Source organism: Elephas maximus, chromosome 6 (genome assembly GCF_024166365.1).
Source record: "Elephas maximus indicus isolate mEleMax1 chromosome 6, mEleMax1 primary haplotype, whole genome shotgun sequence".
Taxonomy (NCBI): domain Eukaryota; kingdom Metazoa; phylum Chordata; class Mammalia; order Proboscidea; family Elephantidae; genus Elephas; species Elephas maximus.
The window spans coordinates 60,195,678-60,213,778 of NC_064824.1; the positions used below are offsets into that span (position 1 = coordinate 60,195,678).

The following is an 18,101-nucleotide window of genomic DNA, read 5'->3' on the forward strand; positions in this document are numbered from 1 at the left end:
GGTCATGCCAGTGATTTCAGACTAATATAGGACACAATTAAAATGATTAGAATGTAATATAAAAAAATAGAAAATGACTATCATGCATGTACAACTTACTACTACAGTAAGCTTAAAACCATACCCCCTGCCATCCAGGAACGTGAAACTAGTTTTAAGGAAACAAAAGAGGAATAAGTGAAGAGAGGCTGTCATGTAGCACTTTGCTTATTTTCTTTAATCTTATATTCAATTTTTTTTCACTGAAATAGGCTTATGTGCCTCTTTCAGATTGGAATATACTTAGCTCGATATTTGTTTCTTTCAAACAGTTTAAATATTTAGAAGTGTTCATTGTCAACCTAGGCTTACACTTTTTTCCAGGAAAAAGGAGCTCATGATCATTTTGGCGACCCAGCTGAGAAAGTAACAATGTCAACAACAAAATCTAGCCATGATGTCTCCACCAGGCACCTGGACTAGCTAAGGGCAGCATGAAGATGTTGCATTGAACAGGGCATACGGCAGGCAAGTTAACATGCCAGGTAAAGGGGCACTTTGAGCAACAGATGATGAAATTTGTGTTCGTACATTACCTTTCACATTGCGACCATTGTCTGTTTTCAGCATGTAAGGATAAAAAAAGAGAGAAATACAAAAAGAAGCCTAAAATTATGGTATATACACTAAACTACCTCTTAAAAACAATCACAGAAAACAGAATGTATAAAAACAGAAAATTTAATCTTTGATTGAAATTAGCATATTTTATTATTCAACCAAGTAAAATGTAATACTAAAAATAATATCTGCAGTAATAAAAATTCATGCTTAAGTGTGTGAAACATTTATCTCAACTTAAATAGATTCCAAGATAGAGACTTTATAGTTATGGCAGTTTGGAGAAAGATATCCCCAGCTGTCTTCAGTTGTCATCAAGCCTTTCAACCTTGTCAGAAGCCAATTAGCATCTCCTCAACAATCATTTATGTTGATTACACAAAGGAAGACTACAAGACATTTTGCATGTTGTCATTTTTTTGTATAATGTAAGCTATTACCCTAATAAGGGAAAATGTTTCTAAGACAACAGGCTACCATAGCAAACCAATTTGCATTATTAATCACAGTTTTATTAACTTCCCTATAAATACATTTCAGTGCATATTTTGAAACTAACAAATGTAACTTGAAGAGTCATTTCTAGGCAAATATGATGACAAGAAACCAGTGAAAGGTTTGACTGTTTAAAAGGAGCATGGAATTGTCTTATTTATGTTATTAATATACTCAGTGTAGTACCTAGAAGATTTAGGAATTCATTTATGTTAAAATGGGCAGTTTCCAAATCTCAGACTTGAGTGTTTTCAGATTTATTTTGAAATTAGCAACCTGACTCTTTGATGCGTATTTGCTGCTAACAAAATATGCATCACTAGTTTTGAAACAAACAAGCTTAAAATAAATGAAGTTATGTCAAAACCATTCAAATATAGCCAAGATTTGACAAATCTGTTCGAAATTTTGTTGGCATCTATGCTAACAATGTGCGTACTTAAAATCTTAGGATATATCATAATCGTTTCAAAGCTTATAATGGATGCAATTCCATAGTTTGGTCTATTGAATTGCTGGAGTCAGCGTTGCCTCAGACAGAGATACGCAGATAAGATTGTACCTTACATGACAACTCTGTTCCCTCTTTGAGGGATCACAAAAAGTAGGTAAGGATAGAAGAATCACAGTGAGAGATCTTGGATTACATACAATTAATACCTCCACAGGAAGCTGGATCCAAAGATCACTAGTAAAAGAACGACCACTTGCAAGCATTTAAAAATTGTAATTCTACTCAACACACCTGGGAATTGTATATAAAAATGTGTAAATTTCAAGAAACCAAACCAAAAGTTACATTATATAGTTAATGCTGCTTTGACGCTGTAAGGCAGTGCATGTGGTCTGTGCATTGGTGCTAGCTGAGACCTATTTGTTGTTCATCCGTGACAATATAAGTGCAGAAATCAGAGCAAGCATTTAAAATCCTTACAGAAATTTGGCAGAGTTATTTTACGTCATTGAATTGAATTAGAAAAAAATTGGGGTTTATATTTTGTATGTCTATTTTTTAAGTTTATTTTTCTAGTAATACATTTTTATTATAATTAAAAATGTATTGGTCCATGACAGGTTAGGAAAAAAAAATATGGTCTTTCATCACAAATGGTTTGAGAAGTACAGTTCTAAGGTACTTGATAATGTGGATTAAATGAAAGAATAATATAAAGTATCACACATAGATATATTTACAAAATATTTCAAATTTTGTAAGGATAGCCTGTACATAGAGGGAAATGTCCTCTTCTTGAGTGAGAAGACAGCAACCTGAATTCAAAAAAATTACATGGATCCATAAAACTAAAACCTATTTTAAAAGTTTTCCATCTCCGTTTACTAATGGACAAGTTTCTTAAAATATATAGAAGTATGTAGCCTTAGGAAGTATAGCTATTTCTGCAATAATCAGTGATTTTGTAGCTAAAACTGCTCTAAAGTAGAAGTACAAAATGTCCTCTAAATTTATCAGACTTAGCCACATGTCAACTGCAGCATCTGTAACACAGTAAGACAGTGACATATTTTCTGAAAATAACATAGCCTGGGTGGGGGAGGAAAATTAAGGATGATCTTAGCACCAAGTGTCTATGTAAAGTACTTGTGCCGAGAAATCAAAAAATATTAAATCATCCTTTCCCATATATGGCACTTAATTGTATCAGTAACTGTGTACTAAGTACAGACCACATAAATGAAAACAGTAAAGTTAAATCATGAAATCTTATCTAAATTACTCAGTACCACTGTCAAAACACAGACTTAAGTCTGTGCTAAGCACTGATTATGTACCAGTTTAAGATTCAAAGACAACAAAATTTTTTTTTTTTCTGAATATAGCTATACCATACATAATTCAGGTTCCAGGCAATGAAGCCAGTCTCTGAAAAGTCCACATGGTTGCTAAAGATGACGACACCAACTAGACTAACTGAAGCTTATGTTGGTTACTTGAATGACCATATTGACTTTGTTGTTGCTGTTCAGTCATAGGAACCATTGCTCAAAGGTCAAATTACAGAGATCTCATTCTGTTAGGAGATATTGCTCATTCCATTACTAGGTGGCATAGAGCCTTAGATGATTATTCAGTTTCAGAATTGTCCTTGATTTTATTTTCCTTTTGACCCTCTTTGGACGACAGATTAAAATGGATGAGCTAATTGCTCTTGTACCATACACACTTTTTCAAACCTATCTTACAGAAAACTGTTCCTTTTGCTTCTGTGATATTGATTTATCTCTCTTTGATTTTTCTTTCCTGCCAACTCATTTTTTTTTTTTTTTTTTACCATTTCTTCCTTCACTTCAGTGTGCTTTTGAATTAAGATCCCCCATCCCTAAGACTCGATCCTAAAATTCTCATTTAAATTTCAGTGTATTATTGTGTATATGACTCATTATTTTCTAATGTGTGTGCTCAGGAACATAATTCCCCAGCATGGGACTTTCAATGTCACAGAAACATTTATTGAGCACCTCCCATGAAGCAGATGATTGGGGTGGATATTAAGGATGTAGAGCCAACTAAGCCAAAGCTCCTGTGCTGGAGGAGCTTATGGCAACATAAATGCTTGCATACCTAACAGAGATGGCAAACATATAATAAAAATACAACGTAATAAATGCTACAATATATGTAAAGACGCTTTGCACACTGAGGTGTGAAATCATTTAATTCTTCTGGTCTTGAAAGGGAGAAATGAGCCCCTAAGGTAGGGGGGTGGCATTTCAACTGGGTCTTAAGCTATCTATGAATAGCAGTGTCAAGAGGGACAAAGTGGAAAAGAGTATTCAGGGCAGAACGGAGTAATGAAGCAAGAAAATGCATGATACATTCTTGGGAAAAGGCAATTATCTTTGCACAGGTTTAGAATAGAGTATATGGTAGGGGAGGGCAGGGTTTCCAGGAGCAGGAGTGAGTGAAGGAAAGCACACAGGATTCATTACATGGATTGACTGTAGAATCTGGAGAAGGATAGTTCTGGGTTTGAATTCAGGCTCTGACATTCACTAGCTCTGTAACCTTGGGCCAGTTATTTATTTAGCATGGAGCCCTGGTGGCACAGTGGTTAATGCTCTGTGAGTCAAAAATAGACTCTATGGCACCTAATAGCAACAACCACTTTCACTACTGGCTAATTTAAAAGAATGTGAGCATAAAAAAGGCAGGAGGAAATCAATAAATTTTGACTTTGGGTTTCAAGTTGGTTTTGGTTGAGCTCAGGACATTCAGGGTTATTTTTCCCCCAGACCTTTCCCCTTCCTCCTATTTAGCCCTGAACCCCACCAGTTTATAGTTTCTGATCGGTCAGTATATCACATTTAATACACTCAATCCTTTGGAAAGAGCTGATCAATAAAATAATTGTGTGATGGCATACCACATTTTCTGCCCAGGGCATGATTGTTAAACTCAGCAAAATTAATTATGCTTGAGATCAAAGTGTTCATCACATACGAGCATCTCATAATAAGCATTAATTAATTAATACCCCATGAGGTAGGCAGCTAATGGTTATCATACTATTACAGACACCCAGGTACAGAAGCCAGAAGGAACCAAGTTACTCCCTAGAGCTCAAAAGAGGAAATCAATAACAATCCTCAATGTAGGACTCACATTTTTAATAGCCTTTAATCACACTTCTTCCCTCAAAGCATGAGGATTAACATGGAAATAAACAACAATATGAAAATAACCTTTCATTACCCATTAATACATATTTCCATGTAAAAAAAAAAAATAGAACGTACCTTCACTGGCATGCCGGTCTCTAAATATGCTCTTGGGGTGGACACTGAATCCTTCTATATCGTGCACTGAAGATGCCCTCCGTATACTACAAAGGCTTTCCCTGGATCTGGAATGGGTCAGCTGGGAACTGGACTGCAGCATGTCAGGGTAGAGTCGGTCCCATTGCCTTTTAGGAGAGGAATGGTCAAGAGGTCCAGATATATTCACCAAGGGAGAACATTTGCTGGGCTGTATCAAAGCTTTTGTGTCATCTGCTTCAGAGGGACTGCAGCTTTCTTTTGTAGGAGACTTAAAGTGTTTCATGGCTACAGAATCATCACTGTGTTTAGAAGAATCGATTACTACCGCATCAGGGTCTTCCTGTGGTAAGGACTGCTTCCGGTAGGTGAGAACTCTCAGCCCAGGGAACTTCAACCCAAAAAGTTTGCCTACACGAGACAGGAAAGAGCATTACTAGAAGATAAAAGAATATACACCTTAAAAAACAAAACAAAAACAAAAAAAACGCCACTACCACCATCAACAAAACAGCCATTGTTGACTCATGTTAAATCCAGGAAAAAAGCGTTATTAATCAGTACTTAATAAAGCCAGTTAAAGTCGAAATGAAAGATAATGTAAGCAAACTTCTCTGAGAGCAATAGAAATTCTCAAGTAAATTGTAAGAAAACATTAAAATAATTTTGTCATGTTTCTGATGGTCAAATACATCCAGTGGTATGAAATCATTATTTGGATGATACCAGGCTTTTATTTTCATATTTTTTTAATTAAAAACACATATTCACTATGCATCCTCCTTTCTAGGGAATTTGAAGAAGGAGCAGAGTTTAGAAAGGAAAAGAAGGAATAGGGCACTGTATTTAAAGACACAGACACAGGAATGGGCACTGTGTGTGTGTGCACGTGTGTGTGCATGTGATGTAGTGGGGGTAGGAGGGAAGGGAGTGAGGTGGAGGTAAGAAGCTGACCTGACATATATCTAGAGGGTTTGTATTGGATAATACTGTGAGCTGAGCTTGGATGGGAAAAGTGGGGTCAACTGTGTATGAGCAGTTCTTCATTCCATCTGGAATTCTTCAAAGGCTTTTTGTTTCAGAAAGAAATGTATTCCAGAGATAAGAATTTCTTTTACCTGCCAGTTTTGCATTTTTAAATCTGAGAGTATGACACTAAATGTCATTTATAATGTCTCGGAGTGAATAGTGCAATAAAGGGTTACAAAATTTAAATATTAAAGAGTGAATATGGAAAACTTAAATATTAGCTAATAAACACATAAACTCACTGGTAGTAGAAAAGCATAAATGAAAACAAGAGGATATCATTACCGCTCTTCAATTGAGCAGTAAATGAAAAAAAAAAGAAGTATGACATCCAGTGTTGGCAAAGAACACTGGTGAACATTCTGACACTTTGCTGGCAGAATGAAAATTTCTACCAACTCTTTGAAAAGTAACCTGTCAATTTCTATTAAAATGAGAAAAACACATTTTTATTTGACCCTGCAATCCTATTTACAGGTTATTACAAGGTACAAACACTAGACACAATCTGAATATCCACCAGAAGGAAAAGGTTGAATAAATTATGGTGTTTTAATACTTTGGAATCTTATGATGTTTTTAAAAACACAAGAATGTGTGTTTGTTTTGATTTGGAAGGTAGTTCATAATATAGTATTATGCTAAAAAACAAATTGCAGTTTAGTTTGTGTATGATGATCTTATTTCATTAAAAATTTTAAAAGCCTATATTTGTCCATACATGCTATGTGACGGTGGAGAAAGATATGGAAGAACACACTCAAAATTTTTAATGCAGATTAGCTCAGTGAGTAGGTTTGAAGGTACAGAGTACAATATATTGCATTTTTTTTTTTTATTTATCTCTCTTGTTTGAGTATTAGATCAAGCATGCAGTCTTTTATAATTAAAAAAAAAAATAGTTAAACTTCTACACCTAAAAGATAAGAGAAAGCATCCAAACATTGTAATTCAAAGCTTCAAGTATTATATTAAAAAAAAATGCAAAGTTTCTAATTTTTATTGCCAACACAGTAGTCTAGTTCCCCATCATCTCATGACTTTATAATTATAATCTTCTCTCCTAGCCGGTCAGCCTGTGTGTTTGGACTACAATGCTACCTACCTTCCTATATTCTTTAAGGAATCAAATCAACTACATCTGTGGAAAGAGATGATGGAAAAGCTCAATATCATTAGTCAGAACAAAGCCAGGGGCCGACTGCAGAACAGACCATCAATTGCTCACACGCAAGTCCAAGTTGAAGTTAAAATTAGAACAAGTCCATGAGAGCCAAAGTAGGACCTTGAGTATATCCCACCTGAATTTAGAGACCATTGAACACTAATGACGGAAGACCAGACAAGTTGTTGAATGACATCAAGGACATCATAAGAGAAGAAAACAAGAGGTCATTAAAAAGACAGGAAAGAAAGAAAAGACCAACATGGATGTCGGAAAAGCCTCTGAAACTTGCTCTTGAATGTCGAGTAGCTAAAGCGAAATGAAGAAATAAAGTTAAATAGCTGAACAGATTTCAGAGAGCAGTACAAGAAGACAAAATAAAGTATTATAATGAAATGTGCAAGGACCTGGAGATAAAAACCAAAAGGGAAGAACATACTCAGCATTTGTCAAGCTGAAAGAAACTACAGAAAAAATTCAAGCCTCGAGTTGTAATACTGAAGGATTCTATGAGGAAAATATTAAATGATGTAGGATGCATCAAAAAAAGATGGAAGGAATACACAGAGTCACTGGACCAAAAAGAATTAGTTGATGTTCAAACATTTCAGGAGGTAGCATAGGATCAAGAACCAATGCTACTGAAGGAAGAGGCCCAAGCTGCAATGAAGGCATTGGCAAAAAAGAAGTCTCCAAGAATTGACAGAATACCAATTGAGATGTTTCAACAAACAGAAGCAACACTGGAAACACTCACTTGTCTATGCCAAGAAATTTGTAAGACAGTTATCTGACCAGCTGACTGTAAGAGATCCATATTTGTACCCATTCCAAAGAAAGGTGACCCAACAGAATGTGGAAATTATCGAACAATATCATTAATATCACACACAAGTAAAATTTTGCTGAAGGTCATTCAGAAGTAGTTGCAGCAGTACATCGACAGGGAACTGCCAGAGAGCCAAGTCAGGTTCAGAAGAGGATGTGGAATGAGGGATATCATTGCTAATAGATGTATCCTGGCTGAAAACAGAGAATATCAGAAGGATGATTACCTGGGTTTTATTCTGTGGCATTCAACTGTGTGGGTCATAACAAATTATGGATAACATTACAAAGCATTGGAATTCCAGAACACTTAATAGTGCTCTTGAGGAACCTGTACTTAGACTGAGAAGCAGTTCTTTGAACAGAATAAGGGAATACTGCATGATTTAAAATTAAGAAAGGTGTGGGTCAGAGTTGTATCCTTTCACTGTACTTATTCAATCCGTATACTGAGCAAATAATCTGAGAAGCTAGACTATATGAAGAAGAAAGTAGGATCAGAATTGGAGGAAAACTAATTAACAACCTGCAATATACAGATGACACAACTTCCTTGCTGAAAGTGAAGAAGACTTGAAGCAGTTACTGATGAAGATCAAAGACCACAGATTTCAATATGGATTACACCTCAACATAAAGAAAGCAAAAATCCTCACAACTGGACCAATGAACAACGTCATGATAAACGGAGAAAAGATTGAAGTTGTCAAGGATTTCATTTTACTTGGATCCACAATCAACACTCATGAAAGCAACAGTCAAGAAATCAAAAGATGCATTGCATTGACCAAATCTGCTGCAAAAGACCCCTTTAAAGTGTTAAAAAGCAAAGATGTCACTTTAAGGACTAAGGTGTGCCTAACCCAAGCCATGGCTGGACCATGACTACAGAAGACTGAAGGAGAATTGATGCCTTTGAATTATGTTGTTGGTGAAGAATATTGACTATACCATGGACTGCCAGAAGAACTAACAAATCCGTCTTGGAAGAAGTACAGTCAGAATGCTCATTAGAAGGAAGGATGGCAAGATTTCGTCTCACATACTTTGGACATATTATCAGGAGGGACCAGTTCCTGGAGAAGGACATCATGTCTTGTAAAGTAGAGGGTCAGCAAAAAAGAGTGGCTGCAACAATGGGCTCAAGCATAACAATAGTGAGGATTATGCAGGATGTGGCAGTGTTTCGTTCTGTTGTACATAAGGTAACTATGAGTTGGAACTGACTCAGTGGCACCTAACAACAATAACAAAAACAACATATTCTTTAAATGTTATAGGCATTGTTATCTTTACTATATTTACTATTAGTTTTTCCTCAATGCATTGAGGATGGTTCTAAAGCATAAAAGAACACTTTCAAAACTTAGAGCAGTTCTTCATTTTATTTCACTTAGGCTTCCACTGGATAGTCCTGTCTACATATATATATTTTCAATTACCATCTTTAATCCAATGACTTAAAAGTTTGTATTTCCAGCTCAAACCTCTCCTCTGAATCCCAAACCTGCATATCTAATGGCTTCATCAATGTGTCAGTTTAGAAATCATAAAGACCTCTCAAGATCTCAAAGCAATACAGGGCTGGTGGTTTTGTAAAAGGTACAACTACCATGGAAAACAGTATGGCATTTCCTCAAAAAGCTAGAAATACAAATATGTTATGATCCAGCAATCCCACTCCTAGGTATACACCCTAGAGGTCTAATAGCAGTGACATGAATAGACATATTCACACCTATGTTCATTGCAGCGTTATTCACAATAGCAAAAAGATGGAAACAACCTGTACATCCATCAACTGATGACTGGATAATCAAATTGTGGTACATACACACAATGGAATACTATGCAGCCGTAAAGAATAATGATGAGTCCTCAAAAACATTTTATAACATGGACAAATCTGGATGACATTATGCTGAGTGAAATAAATCAATTACAAAAGGACAAATATTGCATGGTCTCGCTTTTATAAAAAGATAAGAACAGGTAAACACACAGAAAGGAACAATCTTTGATGGTTACCAGGGATGTGAGGGGGAAGGAGAGGGAATCACTTTGCAGAATAGATACGTGTTATTTTTGGCAATGGGAAAGGCAATGCCCAATATGGTAAATGATGACCAAGGTAAATTATGATGCTAAGAAGTATACAAGAATAAGGAACAATTTTGGTAAATGCTATAACATACATAATTTTGCAACAAAAGTTAACAACCAAAAATATGTGTATGGTTACATAGGTAGGTATGTATGCACCTATGTGTATAGGAAGGCACATGTGCGTACACGGATGTGCACGTACAGGTGTATCTGTAGCCATGTGTATATACATGCTTGTGTGTGCAGCTTGTATATTCATATATATAATAAAGCACATAGGGAGCACAGTTATGGATACTTCCAAGACATAACCAAACACTTCACAGGATTGGTTTACTGGGTCTGAAGACTTAGGACCATAGTCTCATGGGACAACTCAGTCAATTGGTGTAACATAGTTCATAAAGATACTATTCTACATCCTAGTTTGGTGAGGATCATCTGCGGTCTTAAAAGCTTGCGTGTGGCCATCTAAGATACAACTATTTGTCTGTACTCATCTGGAGCAAAAGAGAAAGAAGGAAACCAAAGACTCGAAGAAACTACAGAACTAATAGCCCACACGAATCACTGCCTCAACTATCCTGAGACCAGAAGAAATAGATGGTACCTGGTTACCACTGGAAACCCTGGTGGCATAGCGGTTAAGTGCTACAGCTGCTAACCAAAGGATTGGCCATTCGAATCCACCAGGCGCTCCTTGGAAACTCTACGGGGCAGTTCTACTCTGTCCTATAGGGTCGCTATGAGTCGGAATCGACTTGACGGCACTGGGTTTGTTTTTTTTTTTTTTTTCAGCTACCACTTTTTTTTTACCACTACCAACCATTCTGACCAGGGACTCAATAGATGGTCACAGATAGAATGGGAGAAAAATGTAGAACAAACCTCAAATTCCTAAAAATAGGCCAGACTTACTGAACCAGTCTGGACTAGAGGATACTCTGAGACTATTGTCCGGAGATACCTTTTAAACTTGGAACTAAAGCCACTCCTGGAGGTCACCTTTCCACTAAAAAATTGATTAGCCATAAAATAAACAATGTCACCTGTGAGTGCTGTGCTCCTTTAAGTAATTGTCCATATGAGACCAAATGATCAATATTTACCCTAAAGCAAAAATGAGAAGGTAAACAGGGGCAGGGAAGCTAGATTGAAGGGAACAGAATAACCAAAATGGAAATAATGAGAATGCTGACACAGTGTTAAAAATGGAACCAGTGTCACTGAACAGTATGTGTAGAAATTGTTAAACGGGAGCCTAATTCTCTGTGTGAACTCTCACCAAAAATACAATAAAAGAAAAAGAAACCTCATAGCAAATCCATTCTCATAATCTATTCCTCCAAACACAGCCCTTATTGTCAGGGAATGGCACCACAATCCATCCAGTTGTGCAAGCCTGAGATTCAAGAGCCAGTCTAGATACTGTTCTTTCTTTCACTCGATCCCCAAATTATGATGATTTCACCTCCTCAATATCTTTTTAATGCTTCCACCTCTCTCACGTCCACCCCTCTCACTTTTGTCTAAGCTACTCTCATGCTTCACGTGATATCCTGCAATAGCCTGTTAACCCCTTTCTACATTTGTACATTTACTTCCCATCCTTTAAAAAATCCCCCCCAAAAATTCATTTCTGATAATGTAGATTATTGCTTACTACCTTCTCTCCCCACCAATAACTTCCTGCTTTGGGGAAAAAACAAAACTATTTCTAGTTTGTGTAAACTACCCCTCCAGCTTCATCTCTCCTCCTTGCTCTCTAGGATCTAGCCACTCATGTCTTTTTAATTCGTCAGGCTTTTTGATTCCTCCAGAGGCCTGTGCTTTTTTCAGATTCAGGGCTTCCTTCTGTTTGATACTTTTTACTTTACCTCCTTAGCTCATCCTTCAGAGTTTAGCTCCAAAGTTATTTCCTTAGTGAAGCTTTTTCTTCCCTCTATATTAGACTAGCAGCCCCTTCACAGCTTTCACCACAGTTAGTAATTATGCACTTGTTCATTTTCTGATTAGCACTACTCTCTCCCACTGAACTGTAGGCCTCACAAGGGCAAAGATCCTGTCTATTTTGCTCACCATTGAGTCCCAGCCCCAAAAGAATGCCTGAGCACAGGACGTGAATTTCCATGAGCACATTCTAAACTGAAAATGTGCTTCAATTTCGACTGTGAAAAAAGTAGAATATTTGATTACTCTATCTTAGAGAATCTTAGCCTCCAGGAATGTTGACTGATATTTACCAAAAGCGATTGATTAAGCAGAACCCGATAGCTCATGAAAATGGTCAGGTCTTTTATGCCTAGGAGTCCCTGTATGGCACAAATGGTTAAGTGCTTGGCTATTACTAACCAAAAGGTTGGTGATTCTAATCTGCCTAGAGTTGCCTTGGAAGAAAGGTGATCTACTTCCAAAATATCACAGCCATTGAAAACCCTATGGAGAAGTTCTACCCTGAAACACATGGAGTCACTATGAGTTGGAATCAACTTGATAGTGACTGGTTTGGTTTGGGTTTTTTATACCATGTACTATATACCTGTTGGGGTCCTGGTAGCACAGTGGTTAAGAGCTCAGTTGCTAATCAAAAGGTTGGCAGTTTGAATCCAATTCTATGGGGCAGGTCTACTCTGTCTTACAGGGTTGCTATGAGTCAGAATTGACTCAACCTGTTACAATTCTTATTGTTAATTTTATATTTTATTACAGACATAATTGATCGCTACCACTCTGTTTTTAGAAAGTAAATAAAAATGTTTTCAAGCTCTTGATCAGGTATTGAAGTTTATGAAAAAAACCTGTTAGAGAAAATTTTAGACTTACGCTAATATTTACTGTAAGCATTCATTTGTGGGCTAGTGGTTAACAGTGTTAAATATTATTGGAATAGAATTTATCTCTCAAGGAAAAGACATGACACAATGCACAGACAAATCCCCAGTAAATTCACCATTAAACTTGGAATTAATAAAATTTAGAGAGTAAGCAATCTGTGAAAATAAGATTAAACAACAGGTGCATCAGAGAAACTGTTTTGCAGGTGTTCATACATACTTCTCCTAACTTTTATATGCTCAAGTAAATTGCCAAGTTAAAAATCAGTGAACTGTATCCAAGTCATTTGATTAGTTTTTAATGCACACAAAATTGAGTTATAAAGCAGTTTACAAATCAATTCTGCAAGCTTATTACAAAGCATTGAATGTCAATGCCTACTTTTATTCATTTTTCATTAGTTAGACGTTACTCTCCTTTAAAAACAATTCACTGGCTTTCTTAAATTTATGACCAAGCAAGGCATTTAGCTTGCTCCTATAGTTTAGTCATATCCAAGGTGGTACAGATGGTCTTTTCTGCATCACTGGGCTAATATGATCATGTTATATTGCATTACAGATTTAGCTGTCTAACTGTAGTTCATCTGGAAAGAATACACATTGAGAATTTTGTTCACAGCTAGCACTTTCAGGCATGAAATATAAAACATAGATGAGGGTAACCTTATAGTTATTAACACTGGAAGAAAAACCTTATAAGTTAAGTCTCATATTTTATTATAACTTGGAATGATTAAAATAATACTATGTTGTCCAAAACAAAACAAAACAAAACCCATTGTCATTGAATCAATTCCAACTCATAGTAACCTCACAGGACAGAAAAGAACTGCCCCACAGGGCTTTCAAGAAGCAGGGTGGTGGATTTGAACTGCTGATCTTCTGGTTAGCAGCTAGCTCTTAACCACTACACCACCAGCGCACTCAATAAATCTAAAATTAAAAAAAGAACACAATTTTCACACATATTTTCAAATTCCCAGAATTACCAATACCACTAACTTACTTAAACATAATTCTTTAAAATATAACTTTTTCCTCCAAGAAGGTATATAGTTACTTACATACATAAAGTCATAATTAATTCCTACTAGCATCTTTCTTTCTCAGGACATGTCACTTTTTTGAAGCTGCTGAATTCAAATTTGGCAGATACGTCTACATGTATCCCATGCCATATTTAATTAGGGGCTTTTCTGTTTTCAACCAAGAAAGCTCACAGCTATTCCCATCTCTTTTTCTTTGAAAAGCCTGGTATTAGACTTCAATCCATACATGCAAAGATGTTAAATACTTGGCCCAAGGTCAAATAGGAAAACAGGATATAGTCAGAACAAAGCAGCAGTTTTTTAGTTTAATTTCAGGGATACCCATGATTTGGTGTATTCTTGGGTCTTAAATACCCATATGAGAATCTGATGAAAATCATGACTTCTTGTCTCTATATAAATGTAGACAAATGGATACACAGAATTTTACCTACGATTTTGGAAGTCAAATGACTATTTACCCATCAAAACCCTTCTAATGACCTCCCCTTATACCCTGTAGGATTAGCACACTGAATATTCCTTCCAATTTTTGAAGTTCTTTGCTTTCCTATTTGTGCTAACCATATTTTTTATAAAGTTCTCAATGATCACAACTACATTTTTTACCCTATCTCCTATGAGACAGAATTGACGTGACAGCAATGGGTTTGGTTTTTCTGGTTTCCTATGGTAATGAAACTTTAGAAAACTTTCACTAAACTTTCCCAGATTGAGTCGCCTCAACTAACTGAGTCATTATTCATTCTCTTCCTCGGTTTTTGGGAGCTGGTTCTCAAATACTAGAGTTTGAAAGAAAAATATTTATTTTAACCTCAAACAATTCTTCTAAATTAGAAGCTTATCAAAGAATATTAGAAATAATGATCTCTTCTGCAGAAAAACAAATATTCTTGCAAAATCCTCCACTTTGTCACAATCATTGAGATTCCTCACAATGCAACTGCAAATTCCCAATCATTCCCTTGGTTCAATTTCTCATCATTCCTATGAAATCTCAGAACTTTGATTATCTAATAACTTTACAAACAAAATCCAACCAAATAAAATTAGAAAAATTTTACTCTTGCTTGGTACTGCTTAGTTGAATTATGGACTGAAAAGTAGACAAAAATTTAAGTTCAAGAAGTGATACATGCTAGAGAATATAATGGGGGTAAAGAGAGGACATATGTGTGGGGGGGAGTGGGGGGGGAGAATTTGGAGGCCATAAACTGAGAAATTTCCCCTCACAAAGGATTAAGGATAGTGGAAAGGTATCTTCGACTGGATCCCTGAAAACACTTGGAAAACAGTTTAATGAGAAGCGCTCTCAGGAGATAAATCTGTGAGGAAGAGAAGAAGACAGGATTGGGCAAAAGGAATGAAATTGCCCTGCAATTGCAACTGAAGTGCCAGCCAATCCTATGAGGAGTTTTGGAGCTGGGATAGCCCTTCAGAGTTATCCCAAATTGAAAACAGACTATCTGGCCTTTGTGTCCCTGCATCAGCCAGTCATTGGCTACAGTCATCCCATGGGAAGGACCATAACCTTGGGTGAAGCAGCTCCCTCCTTTGACTATTGTGTGCCCGGAAGGGTCCATACTCCCAGCAGCTGGGCTGTTAAGGTGTCAGCCTTGAGGAGAGTGTCTGGGCTGAGTGCCAGCATCCAGTACAGGGGGAAAGAGATAGCCAAATTTTGGTCTGAAACAATTATGATCTGAATTACGTTTATTGTCAGCTATTATCACACGAAATGAGAATTTGTGAGTTAATATCAATGTACCTTTCAAAAATCAGGGTACTTGCAAGTATGACACTTAAATTGGAAGCCTTAAAAACATAGTATGATTTTTCTCCAGCCAGCTATCTGGATGTGCAGAGAAACCATGCCTTTGATCCCTGAGTCAGAGACAGCAAATGATCAAATTTGATGGGAGAAATGGGGAAGATAATTGACATATCTGCTTTTGCTTTTTTTAGGGAGAAAACTTACATAGAGGCCCTCAGCACGGTGATGAAAGATTCCTACTCCTAAATATGCGAGGGTGTATGATGCCACCCATGGGCTGCCAGAGCGGCACAGAATGTTGTCAAAAAGGCTGTAGCTAACAGTAAAAAAAAAAACTGGGAAAAATAACAATCAGTGTGAAATAAGTACTGATCAAGTGGCTACCTTGATTAATGGATGAAAAATGGGGCAGTGTAGCCAGGGCAGTTCTGGTATTAGTAATAACACAAAATCATCGTTAATAATTCTGGTGAATTCCATTAATAACATCACAGAATTCTCTGATCTAGTAAACCTGAAACTAAGTCTCCCTTTAAGGGAGCATGATGTGGTCAGTACTACCTTGAAAAACTGAGAATCTTATGACATCTCCAAGCGGAACACATAGTCAAAGAACAAGCAAGATCTTACAAACAAGGCGGTGAATGAAGTACCGGACGGGAATGTTGTAGTGCTGTGAGCGCTGCACCCTGTAATGCATGTGCAGAGGTGGGGGCGGGGGAGGTTAGTGCTGCAGCGGGCCTAAGGCAGCCACAGGAGCTGAAGGAGCAGCAGAGGACTTTTGTGCACGGGCTCACAGATGTTGATGATGTCTCAGAGACACTGCTTCCAACTTGGCAGGATCAGCATGACAGCAAAGACGTAGAAAACACGGGCTTGAGATAGGCAGATAAGTCAGAAAACAGGACAAGGCTGTAGATCACTCTTAGCCACCCAAAGTTGAAGTCCCTCAGTGAGGAGTGCTGGGAACTAAGGCAGACCACACACCAGTATTATATATATCTACCTATATTTCTGTGTATTAAGATAACTACTTAATAAATCACTGCATGGTTTACCTATATTGTTGTTTCATTTCTTTTTGATAGGTTTCTTCCTTTTCCAAATGCCACATTGAAGAGTCCATTCAAGTGCTGTTAAAGCAGTAACACCTTAATGTAGACTGACCCTCCTGGGTGACCATGCAGCCATCACATTGACAGGAACTCTCTTGAAGGAGTGTTCCAGGCACAAGTGGTGCAGACACCAGTTACCCAAATGCTGTATCAATAGGAACTGTCCATGATTTGAGTGTTGCTAGGTAACAAGATCTTCTGGATGATCCTCACCTGGAGCATTCTGGTGGGGATTTGCCAATTCAGGCATTCATTCACATTTATTGTTAGTAAAGGGATAATGCATAGTTTTTTCAGCTACTAGAAATTTTCTTGAGCTTAGATACATGTATTTTGTCCAGTGTGGAAAATATGATATCACATCGATTACAACCTATGACTGAACTTTCCCCAGATTTCTTTTTGCAGCCATGTCATGGTTCCTGTTTCTATCAAATTTAATCCTTAAAAGAAGGAAACTTCCAAACACATAAGAAAAGTAAACATTACTTACGTTGTAAAACCTTTAATTAAATTCATCTTTATAATGGAATGTTTCTATAATAATGCTCACTGAGTGGGAAACTCTGTATTACTACTGCGGGTCTTCATTTTTGAATTAAAGAATGACTTTCAGCTCCAATGGAGAACAGTAAAAATACTGTGAATACCCTTTTATAAACGAGCTATACAGAAAATTTCTTTGTTTCTTGAGGTCTGAAAACTGAGATACAAATTTGAAGGAGTAACGTAACTATTTAGGCAAGTATGTATTGTATTTGTCGATTATTCTGAGTATTAAGCCCAAAGCATATGAATGCGTCTGTAGTGGCTTAAATTAGCTAGATAATTGCCTAAATTATCAACTGTATTTTGTGTGTATAGACTTAGCTTTAGTTGAAGCTTTTAGAGTAATCAAACTTTTATTTTTGTAAGCAGAAAAGTGAAATTCTCTTTTCATTTGGAGTGTATAATTTTATCGTACCTTGGTAAGACTAAATGACAAAGTTCATTTGTAAAATTTACTGTGAAAGTAAGATACTATAGAAATTTGGGTTTTTTATATGTAGTTTCATTTAATATTTATTTTTATAGTTTTCTTTAAATATTACTTAGCTTATACTAGTTGTTCTCAAGCTTTAGTGGACATCAGAACCACCTGAATGACTTGTTAAAATATGGACTGGAAGGTCTCACCTCCAGAGCTTTTGAATCAATAGTTCTGGTGTTTGTTGTTATGGTTGTTAGTTGCTGTTGAGTTACCTCCAACTCATGGCAACCCTATGTATAACAGAACAATGTGCTGCCCAGTCGACTTGAGTGGATTGTTGTGGGTATTGTATCAATCCATCT

At 36.7% G+C, this 18,101-nt stretch overlaps 1 protein-coding gene across 1 annotated transcript in view; it reads right to left on the reverse strand.

The window, feature by feature from the left end:
• Positions 1–18,101, reverse strand: part of KCNH7 (potassium voltage-gated channel subfamily H member 7) — a 562,840-nt gene that overhangs the window by 135,614 nt on the left and 409,125 nt on the right. The window contains exons 4-5 of the mRNA XM_049887314.1: positions 4,852–5,280; positions 576–596 (exon numbers count right to left, since the gene is read on the reverse strand). Of these exons, the coding sequence (XP_049743271.1) occupies positions 576–596; positions 4,852–5,280 (450 nt within the window). The remainder of the gene's footprint in view (positions 1–575; positions 597–4,851; positions 5,281–18,101) is intronic.